The sequence below is a fragment of the Protopterus annectens genome, chromosome 4.part0 (assembly GCF_019279795.1).
Source record: "Protopterus annectens isolate FY-2018-M chromosome 4.part0, PAN1.0, whole genome shotgun sequence".
Lineage (NCBI taxonomy): Eukaryota > Metazoa > Chordata > Ceratodontiformes > Protopteridae > Protopterus > Protopterus annectens.
Genome location: NC_056733.1, coordinates 213193322 through 213211378, shown reverse-complemented (window position 1 = coordinate 213211378; position 18057 = coordinate 213193322). Strand labels below are relative to the sequence as shown.

The 18057-nt window shown below is 42.4% G+C and overlaps 1 protein-coding gene across 3 annotated transcripts in view; it reads left to right on the top strand.

The window, feature by feature from the left end:
• Positions 1-18057, top strand: part of LRRC45 (leucine rich repeat containing 45) — a 1637099-nt gene that overhangs the window by 758578 nt on the left and 860464 nt on the right. For 2 of the 3 annotated variants that reach the window (XM_044068216.1, XM_044068218.1), the window contains one exon: positions 2565-2693. The exons of the other annotated variant lie outside the window; for it this stretch is intronic. In XM_044068216.1, the coding sequence (XP_043924151.1) occupies positions 2565-2693 (129 nt within the window). The remainder of the gene's footprint in view (positions 1-2564; positions 2694-18057) is intronic. 3 annotated transcript variants of the gene reach the window in all.

The window sequence follows — 18057 nt, the reverse complement described above, 5'->3', positions numbered from 1 at the left end:
GGCCTTTGTCCCCAACTCTTGAGAAAATAAGTTGAGTGGTATAGGGCTAAGATGTGAAAGCACATTGTCGAAGAGAGATAAAATTATGACCTAACAGCACTAGGATTATACTGAGGTACTGTAGATGGGATGTATCCTATACTGAACATTGTAGTTGAGGACTAAGACTGGCATGTGACAATGCTGAGGTATGTCACTTATTGATGGAAAGTATTTAATGAAGAAGTAATGAGAGCAAACCAAGATGACATGATTTCTTGTAGTGCAGGATACTGGTAGTACAGGATAAACTGCTTCTTAAGAGACTGGCTTCTTTACATGGAGAGTTTTGTATCATAATTTGCGTCAAACCATGGTGGACAAACTATATCATTTTAGCAAGGGTCTCAATTCGAGTCAGAAGTGTGATATATCTTTGGCAAGCGACCAGGGGGACACACTATCATGGCTAATGGTTTGAATCTAGACTGCTAGTAGATAATAACATTTGGTTAGATGGTAGAATAAGGAGCATGTTGGTTTGTGAGCAAAGCTAGACAGATGTGCAGGATAATGAGGCATAAAGTGGTAGTTATACCTAGCCACAGTGTGAGCTCACTATCTGCTGTGCAACACATCCTTCTGTGAAGGAGTTTATTTGGCTGAAATCCCATACCTCTAACTTTTAAGATAACTTCCTCCTTTAATACATAAGCAGAGGTGCCCACTAGGTGGGTACTCACAGTTTAATAAGCAATGTTGAGAATAATAGGTAAAATTTCCCCTTTAATGTCTGCGCATTTTTGCAGAGGCTCTATAGATACACTCTTTGATGTTCATGGAAATATCTACTGACACAGACTATTGTAAGAAATACCTATGTGTTATTTATTTGTTTTTCCTTCTATATGCAAACTGCCGTCTTTAAATCCTCACCATTCCTTTGACACCCTCTCATAAAAAAATCACAGACAAGTCAGATCACCATTGCTTTACTTGCAGAGGACTGGAGGCACACTGCAGGTGCAGACTGAAAGTCGTCTCCTCCTTTCTTACTTTGTGGGTCCATAAGGTGATTAGTAGCTATATATAATGTTTCTGTCTGTGTACTGACTACTGTACTGTCCTTGGTTTCATTACCATGAATATGCAGTTTGCTTGCACTTATACAGTGATATTTGTGCATGACAGTTTGACAGCTGGCTGCATAAAAATACCTATGGAAATGCTTTGAAGCCAAAATTCTAAAACAGGTGGACTTTGTTGTACATGTGGGAGCAATAAAAATGCCCTCCCACTGTTTCTTTGTAAATTGCATTTCCAGTCTCTCTTCCCAGTCTTTTCTAATCTTCTCTGATTAATTTTTTATAGATGTCATGCAATATGTTATATGCCCCAATAATGATTCCCTTTTTAACAACATCTGTTCTAAATATCTGCTAGAGCAGGTATTTTACTTAGCACTCCCCTGTCCCTTTCTCTTTGCCTGTACTCTATCAATCAATTTGCTCCCGATACATCGGTTCCTTTGCCAATTTTCTCCAGAAAATTCTAGCTTTTGCTCATCCATTTTCTGTACCCTGGCACAATTCCTTTACTCCATTCCAGTCAAGTTTTTAGAATTCTTTCTGCTTCTTTATGAATATAATTTGTATCGTTATTCTCCTTAAGGACCTGTATCCAAAATCCTACTCTTATTTTTCTAACTTACCACCTGTTTCATCATCACCCCTTAACACTTATTTTTTACATTCTGCTTGTGTTCTGTATATGAGTCTTAACCGAGTAGCTCTGAAGTATCCCTACACATCGGGTAATCCTAAATCACCTTGTTCAGCGGGGAAGATAAAATGATCCCACTTAACTCTTGCCCTCTTCCATTCCCAAATAAATTTATTTGGTTCTATTAATTACTGTCCGCAACTTCTCCTCAGGTTGATAAAAATATGCCTGACCTGTACATAAAATTAAATGGACTAAAACATTTTCACTGCTTTTTATCTTGCTATCCATAGCCATAATTAAGCCTTTTGTTTCTTCACACATATCGTTAGCTCTTATAACAGAATCATTTTTAATCCATACAGCTAAATACTTCCATCTTATCCAATCCCCATATTCTTAAGCCAATTCATGTCTGGATGTATAGTTTACTGCTGTAGCCTTTGTTTTATCTTCAATTAATTTTACATCCTGAAAATACTTGAAACTCTCTGAAAATGTTCTACAAGACTGAAATGTTCATGCCATGTACTTTATTGTTTCATTATTTTTAGGTAGTGTCAGATGTGTACTAAATCTCACTTTGAGATATCATCCATCTGCCATACAGTGAAAAGAATTAATTTTGTTCCTTTGTTTTGATAGATGTGTATAGTCGTTATTAATTTTAATAAATGATGTATATTTTTATACTTTTTGCTTAGCACAGAATAATGTTCTGCTGTCTTGTGGCAGACATTCTGTGTGTGTGTGTGTGTGTGTGTGTGTGTGTGTGTGTGTGTGTGTGTGTGTGTGTGCACGCACTCTGACCTGCTCTGTGCTGAGCTTGTTTTTCCCATTTCTTGTGTATTTCATTTGTGCAGATCTGCGCTGGAACAACATTGGACTGCTAGGAGGACGGGCACTACTTGGCTTCTTACAGTACAATAAGAAGCTACAGCAAATGGAACTTGCTGGAAACAACATTCCTGGTGATGTCTTGACGGCCATAGGTAGGTCAGCTGTACATACGTGCACATAACCAGTAAACCTAAGCACTGCAAGTTTATGTAGGATTCACATCTTCTGTAAATCTTTTATGTCAAAGGTACGTTAAAGTCACATACTCTTGGAAACGTCTGTCTTCTCCAGTAAATTAAAAATGGAACAAGTGCACATCCCTTCATCGAAGTGCCAATTCCTTTCCATGCCATTCATGTCCATCATTGTGACAGCAGTCTTAACTATCGTTAAGTCACATAAAAAATGACTGACTGAATGAATGAACAAATGGACAATGAAATAACTTACTAGTATTCATTTTTCCATATCCATTTTTTCCTGTTTAGGTTTGCAGGGAAGTCAAGAGTGTCCTAGCACTCATTGCTGATTAAATTTTGAGAAACATTTTTTAAGACTCCAGATATGTAAGCTATTTGTTGTTTAGTACAGTGGTGCAAAGATCAGTGGAAATGAGTATAGCAGTGTATCATTTGCTTAGTGTGCTGATAAATGAAATGGCAGATTAAGTAGTTGCACTAGTTATAAAATTTGTGAATTATTAATTTGTTGAGCTGGTTGTTGAAGCAGAATATTACTAGTCAATGACATTGGTAGTTAGTATGTTGAGGAACTCTGGTATGGAGTGATGATAAGTTTATTATTAATGACTATCATCTTGCATTGCTCAAGCTAAGCTTAGAAAAGGAGCTGGCTTGCATAAGCATAGAAAGAGAATTCTTGCTTGCATCTTTATGAGAAACATACCACTGAATCTCATAATTCCAAATGATTGGCGACAATGCATTTTTTTTTTATTTTCTGTCTTGCCTCTTTGCTACAATAACTCATGTCAGAATAGTAAGTCGGGAGAGATACAGGAGGCAAAGTTCACTGCACTGGAAACATCTCTCAAGCATTTTGACACCATTTGTTGGAATTCAGAGACTCTTTATGTGAACCATATCCTAACTTTATATCTTTTTTAAGAACATTTTAGAAAATCATTTATAATTGGGTAAGTGAAGCAGTATTATCCTTTAGAACTTTGGAACTTTTTAGTTAAGAGTCCAATTTACAAAAGCCAAGAACAAATGCAGTATGCATGAACAGTATTTTTATATTTATATTTACATTTTATATTGTCATTTTGTTTTCCATCTAGTAGCAGTTTCAGATTTTTTTTTCTATGTTATCATTAACTGTTTGCTGCTTTTTCACTGGTTGGGTCTCTCCTTGGATTTTATAAGTTTAGTGTTTCTGACAGTGATTTACTAACCCTAAAGGCTTCTAGCTGAGGTGCTGGTTCCTTCTTATGTGGGGAAAAAAGGTATGCTTTAAATTAAGTTCCTTTAACTTTTGCATTTTTTCTCCGTTATTCTTTCTTGGAATTAGAACCTTTGCAATATTTGTAAAGTAGCCTGTCGGCTAGCATTGTTTTGAAGAGATGAAACCAGAGAATATGGGAAGAACTCAGTGCAGACACTGGGTAAGGCTGCCCATGTCCATATGGTCAGTAACCTGACCACAGGTCAGAACCAAGCCTGGACCTTAGAGCTGTGAGATAGCAACCCCAACAACTGTCACATCATATCTTTGTCCCTTTGATTAAATCTATCCTAATGATTATATAGCAAGGGCATACGGATATGGCTCTGTAAGTTGAAGCCACCCACATCATTGTCTTTTATTGGCAACAGTATGCTGTTGTATGGTAGGTGGTTATCGAACTCCATATGATACTTGAGGTAAAAACATATATGAACTTAACTGCCATTGACTGACTTAAATTTAATATGGTTCAGTCTAGTCTCTTAGTCGTTGCAGAATGATCATTATTCAGTGAGACAAAAATGACCAGTTAAAACTCCAAATGTTGAAATGTAAGTGGTATGATACCAAATCGTTTTATGCCAGTGGTAGTTTCTTTTTATTTTACTGTAGTGTATTAGGATTGTCACATGTTATTCCCACCATTGCATTCAGACACCATGCCCTTTTAACAACAGTGTGCAGTCATAGCCATTAATTTAAAATGCAAGAAGTTTTAAATATGAAGTTTTCAGTGCCATCCTTACTCTACTTCCTCAATTTATGGTATAACAATCCCAGCTTTCACTGGCATCAGTGATTCAGAAAAGCTACTCACTGCCACAGACCATGCAAATTAGAGATGAGTAGAGATTCTCTTCTCATTTGGCAGCACTGGAAACTAGCAGGGGTCAAAGATGGAGCATCAGAACAGGAATATTCATTGGATTATGCAGCCTAGAACACCCACAGTTAGGCAGACAAATTTATGATAAGATACCAAAGCAGCAGACCTATGATGTGAAGTTGTTAAATCTCGCCGTTTATTCTCACTGATGGGTTCGGAGCCGATCCTCAGCTCCGACACAAGCGATAGCAAGCTCAAGGTTTGCCAGTAGCTCGAGACCAAGCCCCTTAGCCCACAATGCACTGCTGGAATTACCTCAGATCTAGTTTGCCGCGGCAAGAGAGATCTCGGTGATCCAGCTAGCTTGGACCATTTTAGAAAAAAGTTAACAGCAAGTCTATAAAAAGTTTTCTTTTTTGTTTAAAAAATATAGTGTGTGCTAGTACTATTATATTTACTCTATAGTTAAATACTTTTACATAGTATAAATAGTTTAAAAGTTAGGGCCTTGTTGGCTTCTTTGTTTGTGTGGACCTTCAGCCCTTTTTTCTCTACTATTAATCCTTATAATAGTCAGGCTTCTTTTGTGGGCCTCTTAGCCCTATATTTGTATCTATATTTGTATATATATAATACTGTTATAGATAGTGCCCGGATTGGGCTTAGTTGTTTGTGGATCTAATTTACTGTTTTTTTCATTTAAATATGTTGGATGATAAGGAAAAATCCCATCCCACATCGGGATTCAAAAAAATGCCCAGATTGTGGGCTGAAAATGTCCGTCACAGACGGACACATTCAGTGTGTCTACTGTCTGGGGGCTAAACACCTCCAAGACACCTGCAGCATTTGCCACTCCTTTTCTTCAAGAGTCCTCTTGGAGAGAAGGAGGAAACTTATAGACAGGGGATTGCTACAGCAATCTTTTTCAGAAGTTTTGAGTAGCCATGAGGGTACTAGTACGTCCTCCAAATGCTTAAAATCCAAGTCTTCAGATAAGGTCTCAAAAAAGGCTAAGATTTCAGAAGGAGGGTCATCGGTTCCACAGTCATCGGAACCGAGTGTACCTTTGATTCGGAGCCAGCTCTCAGTATTGTAGCCGGTTTCTGAAGTTCCTTCTTTACCTCAGCTCCAGTCAGCACCTTCGATGCATTCAGCTAAGTCTTCAGTCAGCCTTTCAGATTTGGACATGGATCGACTAGTGCAGAAGCTTTTACAGGCACCAGGACTTGCCAAATTGTTGTCGGCCCCGACCAGCTCGTCGGTACCGATGACCATGGAACCGGATTTGTCTACTCCTCCTCCGAGCCGTACTGGACTCTCGGAGCCAAAGGAAATTGAACCGATGGTGGTCGAACCCTTGGAGCCGATACCCGCAATAGTGTTATAAGCTTCATCTACTCGGATGTCCTCGGTGCCGACCGAGGGCTCTAGGAGTCGACGCTCTCCCGTCGGGTCCGGGGAAGATAGTCACACCGACTTGTCGGTGCCGACTCTTCCTCTTGGGGCTTCGGCTCGGATGAGCTCAGCTCCTACCTCGGGCTTGGAGCCCAGGGTTTTGGTGCGGGAGGATCGGACGGTACTCTCGGGTACGTCCACTCCTTCTCATCAGAGCCATGGTGCCTTCGATGCTATGAGGAGAGTTTTGTCTCCAAAGACAACGTCAGCATCGGTTCAGCTTTCCCTCTCCTCTCAAGCTCCTGTGTCTGCTTCTTCATCTACCAATCCCTCTAAGTGTAGAGACACCAAGGCTCAAGTACCCCCACAGGGTGTCCCCTGCTCTTCTGAGACCTCCCCAGATCCCCCCACTGAGGAGGTGCCCAGGTAGAGACTGTGCAAGAGGAGGCACTTAGACTCCCCACAGGAGTCTTAGACATCTGAAACAGACTTAGATGAGTCAGAAGGGTCCCCTTGATCCCCCCTGTGAGGATATCTCCTTTGCAGAGATACTAGAGATCCTTAGTCAGAGGGGCGATTGGCAGTCCAAGACCCCTACTGAGGTTGAGTCTGTGCTCTTGAAGGCTTTTGGGTCTCAACCTTCCACTTCTTGGATGTCTCTGCCTTACGACGAGCTCATGGAACTGATCTCTCGTAAGGCGTGGGAGTCACCGGAGGCCATGGAACCTGTCCCTCGTAGACCCAATAAATTCATATCTGCCCCAGTGGACAAGCCATTTTTGATAAAAGGAGTGCCTGTTGATGCCATGGTGGTAGCTGCAGCCACCAAAAAGGAAGTATCTGAGACATCCTCTTCTATCCATCCCCCTAACAGAGATTCTAGGGTTATGGATAAATATGGGAAGCGCATGTTTAGTTCAGTGACTTTTTCTCTGGGATCACTGAACTACTTAACTCATTTTACAAGACTACAGTGAGACCTCCTGATAGAGCTAGGAGATACTCTCCAGGGTACGGTAGCTGCAGGAGTGGCCGACAAAGTCAACGCCCAGCTCGCTACCCTAAACTCAATGGTGAACTCGTCCATGCGTCTCGTATCCTATGCAGCTGATAGTTCGAGTAGAGCCGCTAGTTCAGGCATTGCTCTTCGAAGACAAGCCTGGATACGTCTCTGTTCCTTTGCGGAACCCTTTAAGTCTTCCTTTATTAATACCTCATTCGATGGCTCATCACTGTTTGGGCCCAAAGTAAAGGAAACTTTAACCAGGTGTGAGCAGGAAGGCAAGACCTTATCTGCCGTTGGGGGTCTGTTTTTCGACCCCTACTCGGCCCTACCCCAAGGGCCCTAGGGGAGGAAAAATGTGGTTCCGAAAAACTCGGGCAGCCTTTCAGGACACACGTGGAGAAACCCCCTCTAGAGGCAGAGGAGCGGGTTATAATGGAAGACGCTGCCCCCGTGGCAGAGGGGGTCTGCAGCAACAGGGTGACAGGGGTCAGTTCTCCAGTCAGTCCTACCAGCGCTCCTGAAAGGGGGCCCGACTGTTCGGCTCTGGAGGCAGTCGGGGGTCGCTTGTCTTTGTACCCAGAGGCCTGGCTAAACATAACATCGGATACTTGGGTACAAAGCATCATTTCCAGAGGATATTTCATATCGTTCTTTTCCCCTCCCATTCCTATAATGAGAATCCCAGATGTTCCACCCAATCTCAGGGAACAAGCAATTGTAGAGGTCCGCAGATTGCTAGAAAAAAAAGAGTCATCCAACCAGTCCCATCAGACCAAGTCGGATTCGGAACTTACTCAAGATTCTTTTTGGTACCAAAGAAAACAGGGGACTGGAGACCTATCTTGTACCTCAACAGACTCAACCAGTTCATAAAGAAAGAGAAGTTCTGAATGGTCACACTGCAGTCCATTCTTCCCTTCTTAGAGAAAGGCGAGTGGATGTGCTCCATAGATCTCAAGGATGCGTACTATCACATAAAGATGAACTGATGCTCCAGAGATCATCTGCGCTTCCGGCTGGGAGCCAATCGTTACCAGTTTTGAGCCCTGCCCTTTGGTCTCACTACAGCCCCCAGAGTGTTCACCAAATGCATGGCAGTGGTCACGGTTCACCTGAGACATCTAGGATTCCAGGTGTTTCCATACCTAGACGATTGGCTCCTCACCGCTACCACCAGCCATCAATTGACTCAGGCAACACAATACACTCTGACACTCTGCCATCAATTAGGCATTACAATCAACTTCGAAAAGTCTGCCTTATCGCCATCGCAGCATACCGTTTTTATAGGAGCAGAGTTAGATACCTCAACTACCACTCTATGTCTCCCTATCGAAAGAGTCTCTCTTCTCCGCCAAAACGTCAGCTCACTGGTGTCAAAGAACAAAGCTACAGCAGCGGAGGTATTGAAAGTACTAGGTTTGATGGCGGCAGCAATCCTGGCTATACCACTCGCAAGGATGCATATGCGAATTCTTCAATGGCTCCTCTTCGCTCAGTGGTCTTACCAGAAACTACCAATTAACCACATGATTCTTATCACGGATTCTTGCAGGAGAGACCTTCGGTGGTGGTTGACGTCTCTTCATGTCACAATTGTAAGACCCTTTGCCCCCCCCCCCCCAGTAGCCACTGTGACCACGGACTCTTCCCTGATAGGGTGGGGGCATTTTCAGGGCAAGACTGCCCAAGGCACATGGACAGATCAAGAATCACATCTGCACATCAATGTTCTAGAGTTGAGAGCGGTACTTCTGGCGTTGCAGTACTTTCAGGACTCTCTTCCTCTAGGGACTATTGCAATTCAGACTGACAACATGTCAGTAGTCTGGTACTTGAACAAGCAGGGCGGAACCAAGTCTTACCCCCTTTGTCAAGAAGCCCTCAGGGTCTGGCAATGGGCTGTGTCATCCCAGCGTTTTCTGTTAGCAACGCACACCCCGGGGAAATCCAACGTGATAGCGGACAAGCTAAGCAGGGCAATATTACTCCCTCACGAGTGGTCTCTCAAACAACAGGTTGCGGAGTTGATTTTCTGCAAATGGGGCCAGCCTTGCTGCGACCTTTTTGCCAGCCACATCAATTCAAAATGCAGAAGCTACTTTGCCCTAATACCACCTCCCGGTCATCCCCCAAGAGACGCACTTTTACACAATTGGCCCCCGGGTCTCCTTTATGCATTTCCACCCTTCCCATTAATACCCAGATTTTTACAGAAAGCAAAATCGCTGGGAATGACTGTTATACTCATAGCCCCCTACTGGCCTCGACAGATTTGTTTTCCATTTCTCCACCATCATCTGTTGGAAGATCCATGAATCCTGGACCCAGTTCCCGACCTTCTGACTCACCCGTCAGGGGATCTTCATCCTTCTCTGCAGTCCCTGAAACTGACTGCTTGGCTAATCCACTTCCCCTAATTGCCAGGCTTCATTCAATTTCAGAAGATACAAGACAGATTCTCTTGTCTTCTCACAAGCCATCTACCAGGAAATTATATGGCAGTAAATGGAAAAGGTTCTCAATTTGGGCCAACGCACAGAACATTGACCCTTTCCGAGCTCCGCTATCTTCGATTTTAGAATTTTTAACAAAAATTTTTAAGGAAGGGGCAGCAGCTGCTACAGTTCGAGTTCAGTTAGCTGCTATCTCAAATTTTCTCCTTGGTCTTGGTGGCTCAAATATTATGAGCCATAAATTATCTAAAACCTTCCTTAAAGGCGTTCTTCATATGAGACCTCCGATCAAAATTCCCTTTTCTCCATGGAATTTAAACCTTATGCTGTCTCAAATTATTCTTCCCCCTTTTGAACCAGCATCTTCTTGTGATTTAAAATTTTTATCTTGGAAAACAATATTTCTTGTGGCCATTATGTCTGCCCGCAGAGTGTCAGAACTTCAAGCATTATCTATCAGACCACCCTACATGATCTTCCATGCTGATAGAGTATCTCTCAGAACAAACCCCTCATTTTTACCTAAAGTCTGTTCTGAGTCAAATATCAATCAGGTCATTGAACTGCCAGTCTTTTTCCCCAACCACTCTAGCAAATTGGAATATATGCTGCACAAACTTGATGTTCACAGACAGCTCAGATTTTATCTTGACAGAACTAAGGATATTGGGAAATCAGACCAACTTTTTGTATCCTTCTCGGAAGCAAGAAAAGGCAATCCAGTGGCTAAAACAACTTTATCTAAATGGTTATCCGATTGTATATCCTTTGTTTATGAGAATGCGAGCATGCCTTTAATGCACAAACCAAAAGCTCATTCTACCAGAGCTGTCTCTACCTCTTCTGCTTTTCAAGCTAGATTGCCCCTTGACAATATTTGCGCTGCAGCCACTTGGTCTAAGCCTCATACCTTTATCACACATTACAAAGTAGATAGGGCTTCAAGGGACAGGTCTTCCTTTGGCTCTACGGTACTGAAGAAAATACTCCCATGAGCCACCCAAGGTTGAGGGTGCTAGGGATGCTACCCATTAGTGAGAATAAACGTCGAGATTTAACAACTTCACATATAGAAGTTATGTACTTACCATAACGTTCCATGTGAGTTGTTTATCTCGCCTTTATTCTCAAGTCCCTCCCTCCTTCCCCCTCCTGGCTGACTGTTGACTTAGAGGCTAGTACGATCCTGGTTATTCAATATTTCTTTTTCCCCTTTGGAAAGTGTTCTTCATAAATATATATAAGAGTTTATGTATATGTTGTATATATGTATATATATGTATATACTGTTATTCGCAGCAAACAAGATCTGAGGTAATTCCAGCAGTGCATTGTGGGATAAGGGGCTTGGTCTCGAGCTACTGGCAAACCTTGAGCTTGCTATCGGCCGTGTCGGAGCCAAGGATCGGCTCCGAACCCATCAGTGAGAATAAAGGCGAGATAGACAACTCACATGGAACTTTATGGTAAGTACATAACTTCTGTTATTTTCTGGTTGACTTCTGTGCCAAGTCCATTGTAGCTGTAGTCACTTGTACCTCATTCCTAATATCATTTTTAATAAAAGGTCATTCACCAGTACTGTATTTCATGACATGTACTGAAGACTGTGCCTGAATGCATTTCCTCAGAAAATAAGATATTGGTGCCACTGGTATCTGCACCTCCCTCTCTCCACCCTTGGAGTGTCTGAGAAGCTAGAACTTCAGTCCCTAGTATACACTGGGGGTCTCCTGACTCCAGCCTTATTGAGATGTTCTTTGTGTTTCACTGTTGCAGTCATTACATTTGGGTAATCTGCTGGCAGGTTTCCCTCAGTTGGCCTGGTTAACAAAGTCTTGGGTCCTGCTTTGGTTGCTGTCCCATCTTCCATGACGTCAGGTCATCAGGGGTGTAAAACATGCAGCCGATGCCATTACATCAGTCTTTCTTGCCATGCAGTGCCTGAAGCAGAAGCAGTTCGCAAGTGCAGGTTGGCCAACTCCTGAAATTTTCTTTTTCGAGTTTCAGAACCGAAGTCTTCAACTAAAAGCTAAGTACCCCGTTGGGGAAACTTTTTCTTGCTCCTTACGGATGTCAGTAAAAGTTAATAATTGCATTACGTGTGGGAAGCAAATACCTCATAAAGATTTTCATTTGTACTGTATTCCTTGCCTAGGCCCTGACCATGACGTACCTTGCTGTCAGTTTTGTGCTTTATTTAATCAGCGCACTATCCGTCGTCGGTACATTTTTGCTTCTAAATATTTCGGTTCTCGGTTTAATTATCCAGAAATGACGTTGGTTAGCCATCCGACCACCGGAATACCGAAAAAACGCAAAGAAAAAGACAGAGACAGGCCGTTGAGGTCCAAAACTGCCGATGACACTTCTCCTAAGCCAGTCGCCAGTTCGCCGGTACTCAGTGAGGCGCTTTCGCAGCCCCTGATACCCGCTACTTCTGATTCACAGGCCTCTACTGAGACCTATTTGGAGTCCGGTATGCCATGAGTTGCTTCACCTATGGAACCCGTGGATGTCTCTACCTTGGATGGGTCTGTAGCCGCTGTGCAGGCACCGGCTTCTGAGGGTGTGTTCAGGCCTACAAACTTGCATATTAGGAAAAACACACAAAAGGAGGTTCTCCACAGCCAAAGTAGCGTAGCTGTTGGAATAAAACTCCAGTCTTCACTTCAAGAGTTTTAATAACACTTAAAACCAAGTACAGGATCCAAAAATCAGTGAGCGCTTTCACGTTTGAAAAAAAAACATTTCATCAGACTTCAGTGTTTAACATGCTACCCTATCAGGTGTTTTATACCCTTGACTCAACCAATTTTCAAATTCAAAGGTACACATACATCTTTATAAATCACTACCTCTTAAAAATAGAATTTTAAAATCATGACTAAAGAATATATACATATTTATGAAAAAAGTATATCAATATAAGTTGTTAAAGCTAAACATAATTCTACATATTATAATATAGTTTCACATTCATTAAAATAACAATAAGGAATATAAATTATTGAGCTATTTAAAACACTTTAGTGTTTATATGGTCGTGCTGCTAAAAACGTATTAGAGAACGTTTATATGCCATTAATAAAGAGAATGCAAGTAATGCTCTAGCGAAACATGTTATTAATAATGGCACGACACATAGATTCAAATTCAGGGTTCTAGAACTAATTAGGAAAACCAATAGATTAGGTAATATAAAAAATTATACAGAAGGCCAAGAAAATAGATGGATTATGAGGCTACAGGCACATACAGCCCATGGCCTCAATGATAGAATATCACTGAAACCGTTTTAGTGAAGACTGGAGTTTTATTCCTACAACTACGCTACTTTGGCTGTGGAGAACCTCCTTTTGTGTGTTTTTCCTATTGACTTTTTTCATAAGGGGGACTTTACTCAGCATCGTTTGGTTTGTTTTTCAAACTTGCATATTAAATCGACTCCACCTTCAATACTAAGGCCTAAATCTCGATCTATGTCTAAAAAACTGATGCCCAGGCGACATGTTCAGGCCCCTATGCATAAAAAACAAATGATCAAAATGGCTGAAGATTTAATTATTCTAATCAGGGGTAGTCAACCCCACCCCTCTAAGAGGCCTAGGGCTGAGCTTGACTATGACTGTTCTGAACAGAACTTTGTTTCTTCTGACTCTTTTAATGACCTGGATTTGTCCATACCTACTTATGAGGATTCTGATGCAGAGGGTTCCATTCCCTCTGCTTCCCCCCCTGAGGACTTTTCTTTTGGGGAAACTTTACATACCTTAAGGGAGCATTTCCACTGGGAAAGTCAGGAATTTTCTGAATCCAAAAAGAGGCTTAGGGATTTCCTTCTTCTTCCTCAGCATAGGCCTTTGGCTATACCTCCTGTACTAGACATTGTTGATGTGTTTTTGGAATCCAGTATGGCCCCTGATTCCCTGCCTCCAGCTCCTAGTAAACCAGACAGATACTACAGGGTTCCTGAGTCCCACAAATTCCTTTTCAAAAATCCTTTTGTGGACCCAGAAACCATTTCTCAGGGGCCCAAGGGCATTAAGGCTTCTACTTCTAAAAATCCTACCCCTTCTGATAGAGACTCCAGGGCGCTGGGTAGATGGGGTAAAAAGGTTTATACTTCTGCAACCTTGGCAATCAGGGCTTTAAACTGTCAATTTCATATGCTAAAATATCAACAGCATATCATGGGACTGCTTAAACAGAAAATTATGTTGATTTCTGACTGTGTGGAAAATAAAGATTTACAGGATTTACTGCATTCAGCTGAACAAGTTGGAAAACATACTTTGCAATGTGGTTTTGATTCTTTAGAGGCCTCTTGCAAGGCTGCTGTTACTGGGTCTGTGCTTAGAAGGCATGCTTGGCTTAAGGAGCAATCTCTGCCTGATCATGTTAAAGCAAAATTTTTGGATGCCCTTTTGCATCAGGACCGTCTGTTTGGCAATAAGACTGAAGCAGTTCTAAAAAAGATGGAAGATAAAGCTAAATCTATGCAAACTGTGAAAGATTTCTTACAAGTGCAACCACCAAGATTTAGTAGGCACTGGCCTACTTAGAACTGGTCCTTTCCAGCTCCACTCAAGCCAAACCCAGACACACCAAAAGCACCAGGTTTAAGTCCCAAGGGACTCTCAGAACTAAGCAGTGGGGTGTTTCCACTTCCAAATCTGGAAATAACAAGACACCACCCTGTGGTAAATAGTCTCAATGACTTTCCTTTAAAATTACCAAGCACTTACCTCTCAGCCGCCCCTTTGGGGGGAAAAATTACTCTTCATGCAAAAAACTGGCAGCTTATAACCCAGGTCAAATGGGTTTTAAATATAGTGTCCCAGGGGTACAGATTTCATTTCCACACATTGTCAACTCCAAACGGGTGGCCAGACCTGCCCCCAAATCAGTGGGCAGAGGCTCAGAAACAAGTACTTTCCGTCTTGAACATGGGGGCTATTCAACTGGTACCAGAAGAGGAAAAGGGACAAGGTTTCTATTCCAGACTTTTCCTGGTACCCAGAAAAGACAAAGCATGGCGTCCAGTTCTGGACCTGTCTACTCTAAACACCTTTCTGGACATTCCAAAATTCAAGATGTTGGCTCTTCAGTTACTTCCTATGCTAGGCAAGGATGCCTGGTTGGCAACCCTAAATTTAAGAGAGGCTTACCTGCATATCCAAATCAGGGAATCTTACAGAAGATACCTCCACTTCAAAGCAGGTTACTTGCATTATCATTTCTCTGCACTGCCCTTTGGCTTGTCTACTGCTCCCAGGGTATTCACAAAGTGCCTGGCTCCAGTAACTGCATTTTGCAGGCAAAGAAATGTTCATATATATTCATACCTGGACGATTGTCTAATTCAGGCAGAAAACCAGGCCATACTTTTAAAACATCTGGCGTTTGTAAAAAGGGTTCTAACTTGTCTAGGCTATACCATAAACAAAAAGAAATCACAAACTGGTACCCCCTCAAAAAATTACATTCCTGGGTGCAAGCTTGAATACAGCTGCCCAGATGGCTTTCCTCATGCCAGAAAAGCAAATTAATTCGGTGACTTACTTCAAACAGGTGGCTACAAAAACCCTGCTATCTGTAAGACAAATACTGCAAGCTTGGGGTTCATGGCCTCCTGCATTCTTCTAATTCCATATGCAAGACTGCATATAAGGAAACTTCAGTGGTACATAAAAGGTTTATGAACTCAACATTGTCACAGCCTGGAAACAATGATTCCTATCATACCTTGCCTACGCCTGGAGTTCCTATGGTGGGCAGAGGCCTGCCACCAAAACAAGGGACTGCCATTCACACCACCCCCTGCTGCCCAAACCTTAACTACAGATGCATCAGTCTATGCATGGGGGGCTCATCTGGCAGGGAAGTGCATTCAGGGCAAATGGAGCCCAAATCAAATGCACCTACATATCAATCAAAAAGAAATGCTAGCTGTACAGAATGCACTGACAGCCTTCAAGGACTACCTTCATCCAGGACAACTAATTGTAAAGACAGACAACACCACGGTTATGTGGTACATAAAAAAGCAGGGGGGTGCACATTCCTACCCCCTCTGCAGACTAGCCATGGCATTGTGGAACACAGCCTTGAGCTACCAAGTAGAACTACAAGCTCAATTCCTGCCAGGAAAGCTGAATATTCTGGCAGACGAACTAAGCAGAAATCTCATGGACCCACACGAATGGAAACTGGAACCATGGTTTTTCAATATGTTGACAAGCAAATGGGGGAGCCCAGACATAGATCTTTTTGCCTCACCCCAGAACTACCAGTTGGACACATTTTGCACAAGAACTTCTCACAAAAAAGCCTGGAAGGTGGATGCTCTGTCCTTCAGCTGGAAAAACATATCAGTCTATGCCTTTCCCCCTCTGCCTCTTCTCTCCAAAGTTCTGCTAAAAGTCAAACAGGACAAACCAAAATTTATTTTGATTGCTCCAGACTGGCCATGCCAACACTGGTTCTCACTTCTGCGCAGGGTGTCACAAATTTCTCCATGGCACCTGCCTCAGACACCCTCCTTACTGTCTCAGCAGGAGAACCAAATCCTGCACCCTCAGCTCCCAACATTGAATCTTGCAACTTGGCTAATCACTTAAATTCCCCCTTAGCATCCCTCAGCAAACCTGTGATGGATGTCATTTTGGAGGCGAGAAGACCTAGTACTAGAAAATCTTATGCTGACAAATGGAAAAGATTCTGTGCCTGGAATCAATCTCAAGGGATGAGCACAGCAGCGCCCAATTTACCTCAGATTTTGCAATACTTAACTGAGATGCTTCACAAGGGCCTGTCTTTTTCCTCCATTAAAATCCATGCCTCAGCCATTTCAGCTCATTACAACACAGAACCTCCCCTCTTCTCTCATCCTCTGCTCAAGCAGTACCTCAGAGGGGCCAAAAGCTTGAGACCACCCAGGAGAGCCCCAACCTCTGCCTGGGACCTTAACTTTGTATTGGAGAAACTCACTGTACCTCCTTTCGAGCCAGCTGCTACTGCAGACTTAAAATTTCTTTCTTGGAAAACAGCCTTCCTTTTAGCAATCACTTCAGCTAGAAGGATATCTGAATTACAGGCCCTTATGGCAGTGGAGCCTTTCATCATCTTTCATGCGGACAGGGTGTCACTCAGGACCAGTCCATTCTTCATGCCCAAGGTGGTATGCAGTGTGGCTCTTAATCAGTCCATTAATTTGCCAACTTTCTTTCTCAATCCACAGAACAAGGGGGAGCAGATTCTGCATTCATTGGATGTACACAGACAACTTAGATTCTACTTGGACAGGACTAAATCTCAAAGAAAATCTGAACAACTTCTGGTAGCATTTGCTGCAGGGGCAGAGGGGAAGGCTATTTCAAAACAAACCAATTCTAAATGTATAAGCAATTGCATTCATTTCTGCTATAAGCACCATGGAAAACCTATCCCCCAGGGGATCAGATCTTATTCCACCAGGGCTGCATCTACTTCTGCAGCCTTTCTCAGAGGTGTTCCTACCAGGGATATTCTAGAAGCTGCTACCTGGAGTTCAGTTCATACTTTCACCAAGCATGATCACTTACCAATTTTCTCTAAATCCAGAGCTGGCTTTGCCACTGCTGTTTTGCAGGGCCTTATAGCTGCTCCTAATGCTGTATAAATCCATCCTCCCAACCGTAGCTTTGGGAATCTACCCAAATGTAATGACTGCAACAGTGAAACATGAAGAACATAGTACAGTTGTGTACACTTACCATAAATGTAGAAGTTTGAGTGTATTCACTGTTGCAGTCCTGGTTACCCTCCCTCCAGCCCCCTGTTTTTCTCTTACTATACCTCTACTTTCTTTTACTATGCTTAAAAGCCTTTTTGGTTGGAGGTATATTTTTGTGTTTTTAATTATATATTTTGCTTCCCATTTGGGGGGCACCTGACATCTGGGGCAAGAAAAACTGATGTAATGGCGTTGGCTGCATGTTTTATACCCCTGACGACCTGACGTCATGGAAGAAGGGACAGCAATGACGCAGGACCCAAGACTTTGTTAATCAGGCCGACTGAGGGCAACCTGCCAGCAGATTACCCAAATGTAATGACTGCAACAGTGAATACACTCCAACATCTATATTTATGGTAAGTGTACACAACTGTACTTTTTCTACCTTTTCTTCTCTATCTTCAGTGATTAAGTCTGTCGGTCTGTCCCTCACTTTTTTCCCCATCTGTTTGCATTCCATTAATACAATTATTTGTCCTTTGTTCTATCAGCACTGAATTCATTAACGGTTGCTAGAGGATTATTGACTACAGCTATGTATATCTGGACCAGTCTCATCTTTGTCTCCACTTTCAGGTTA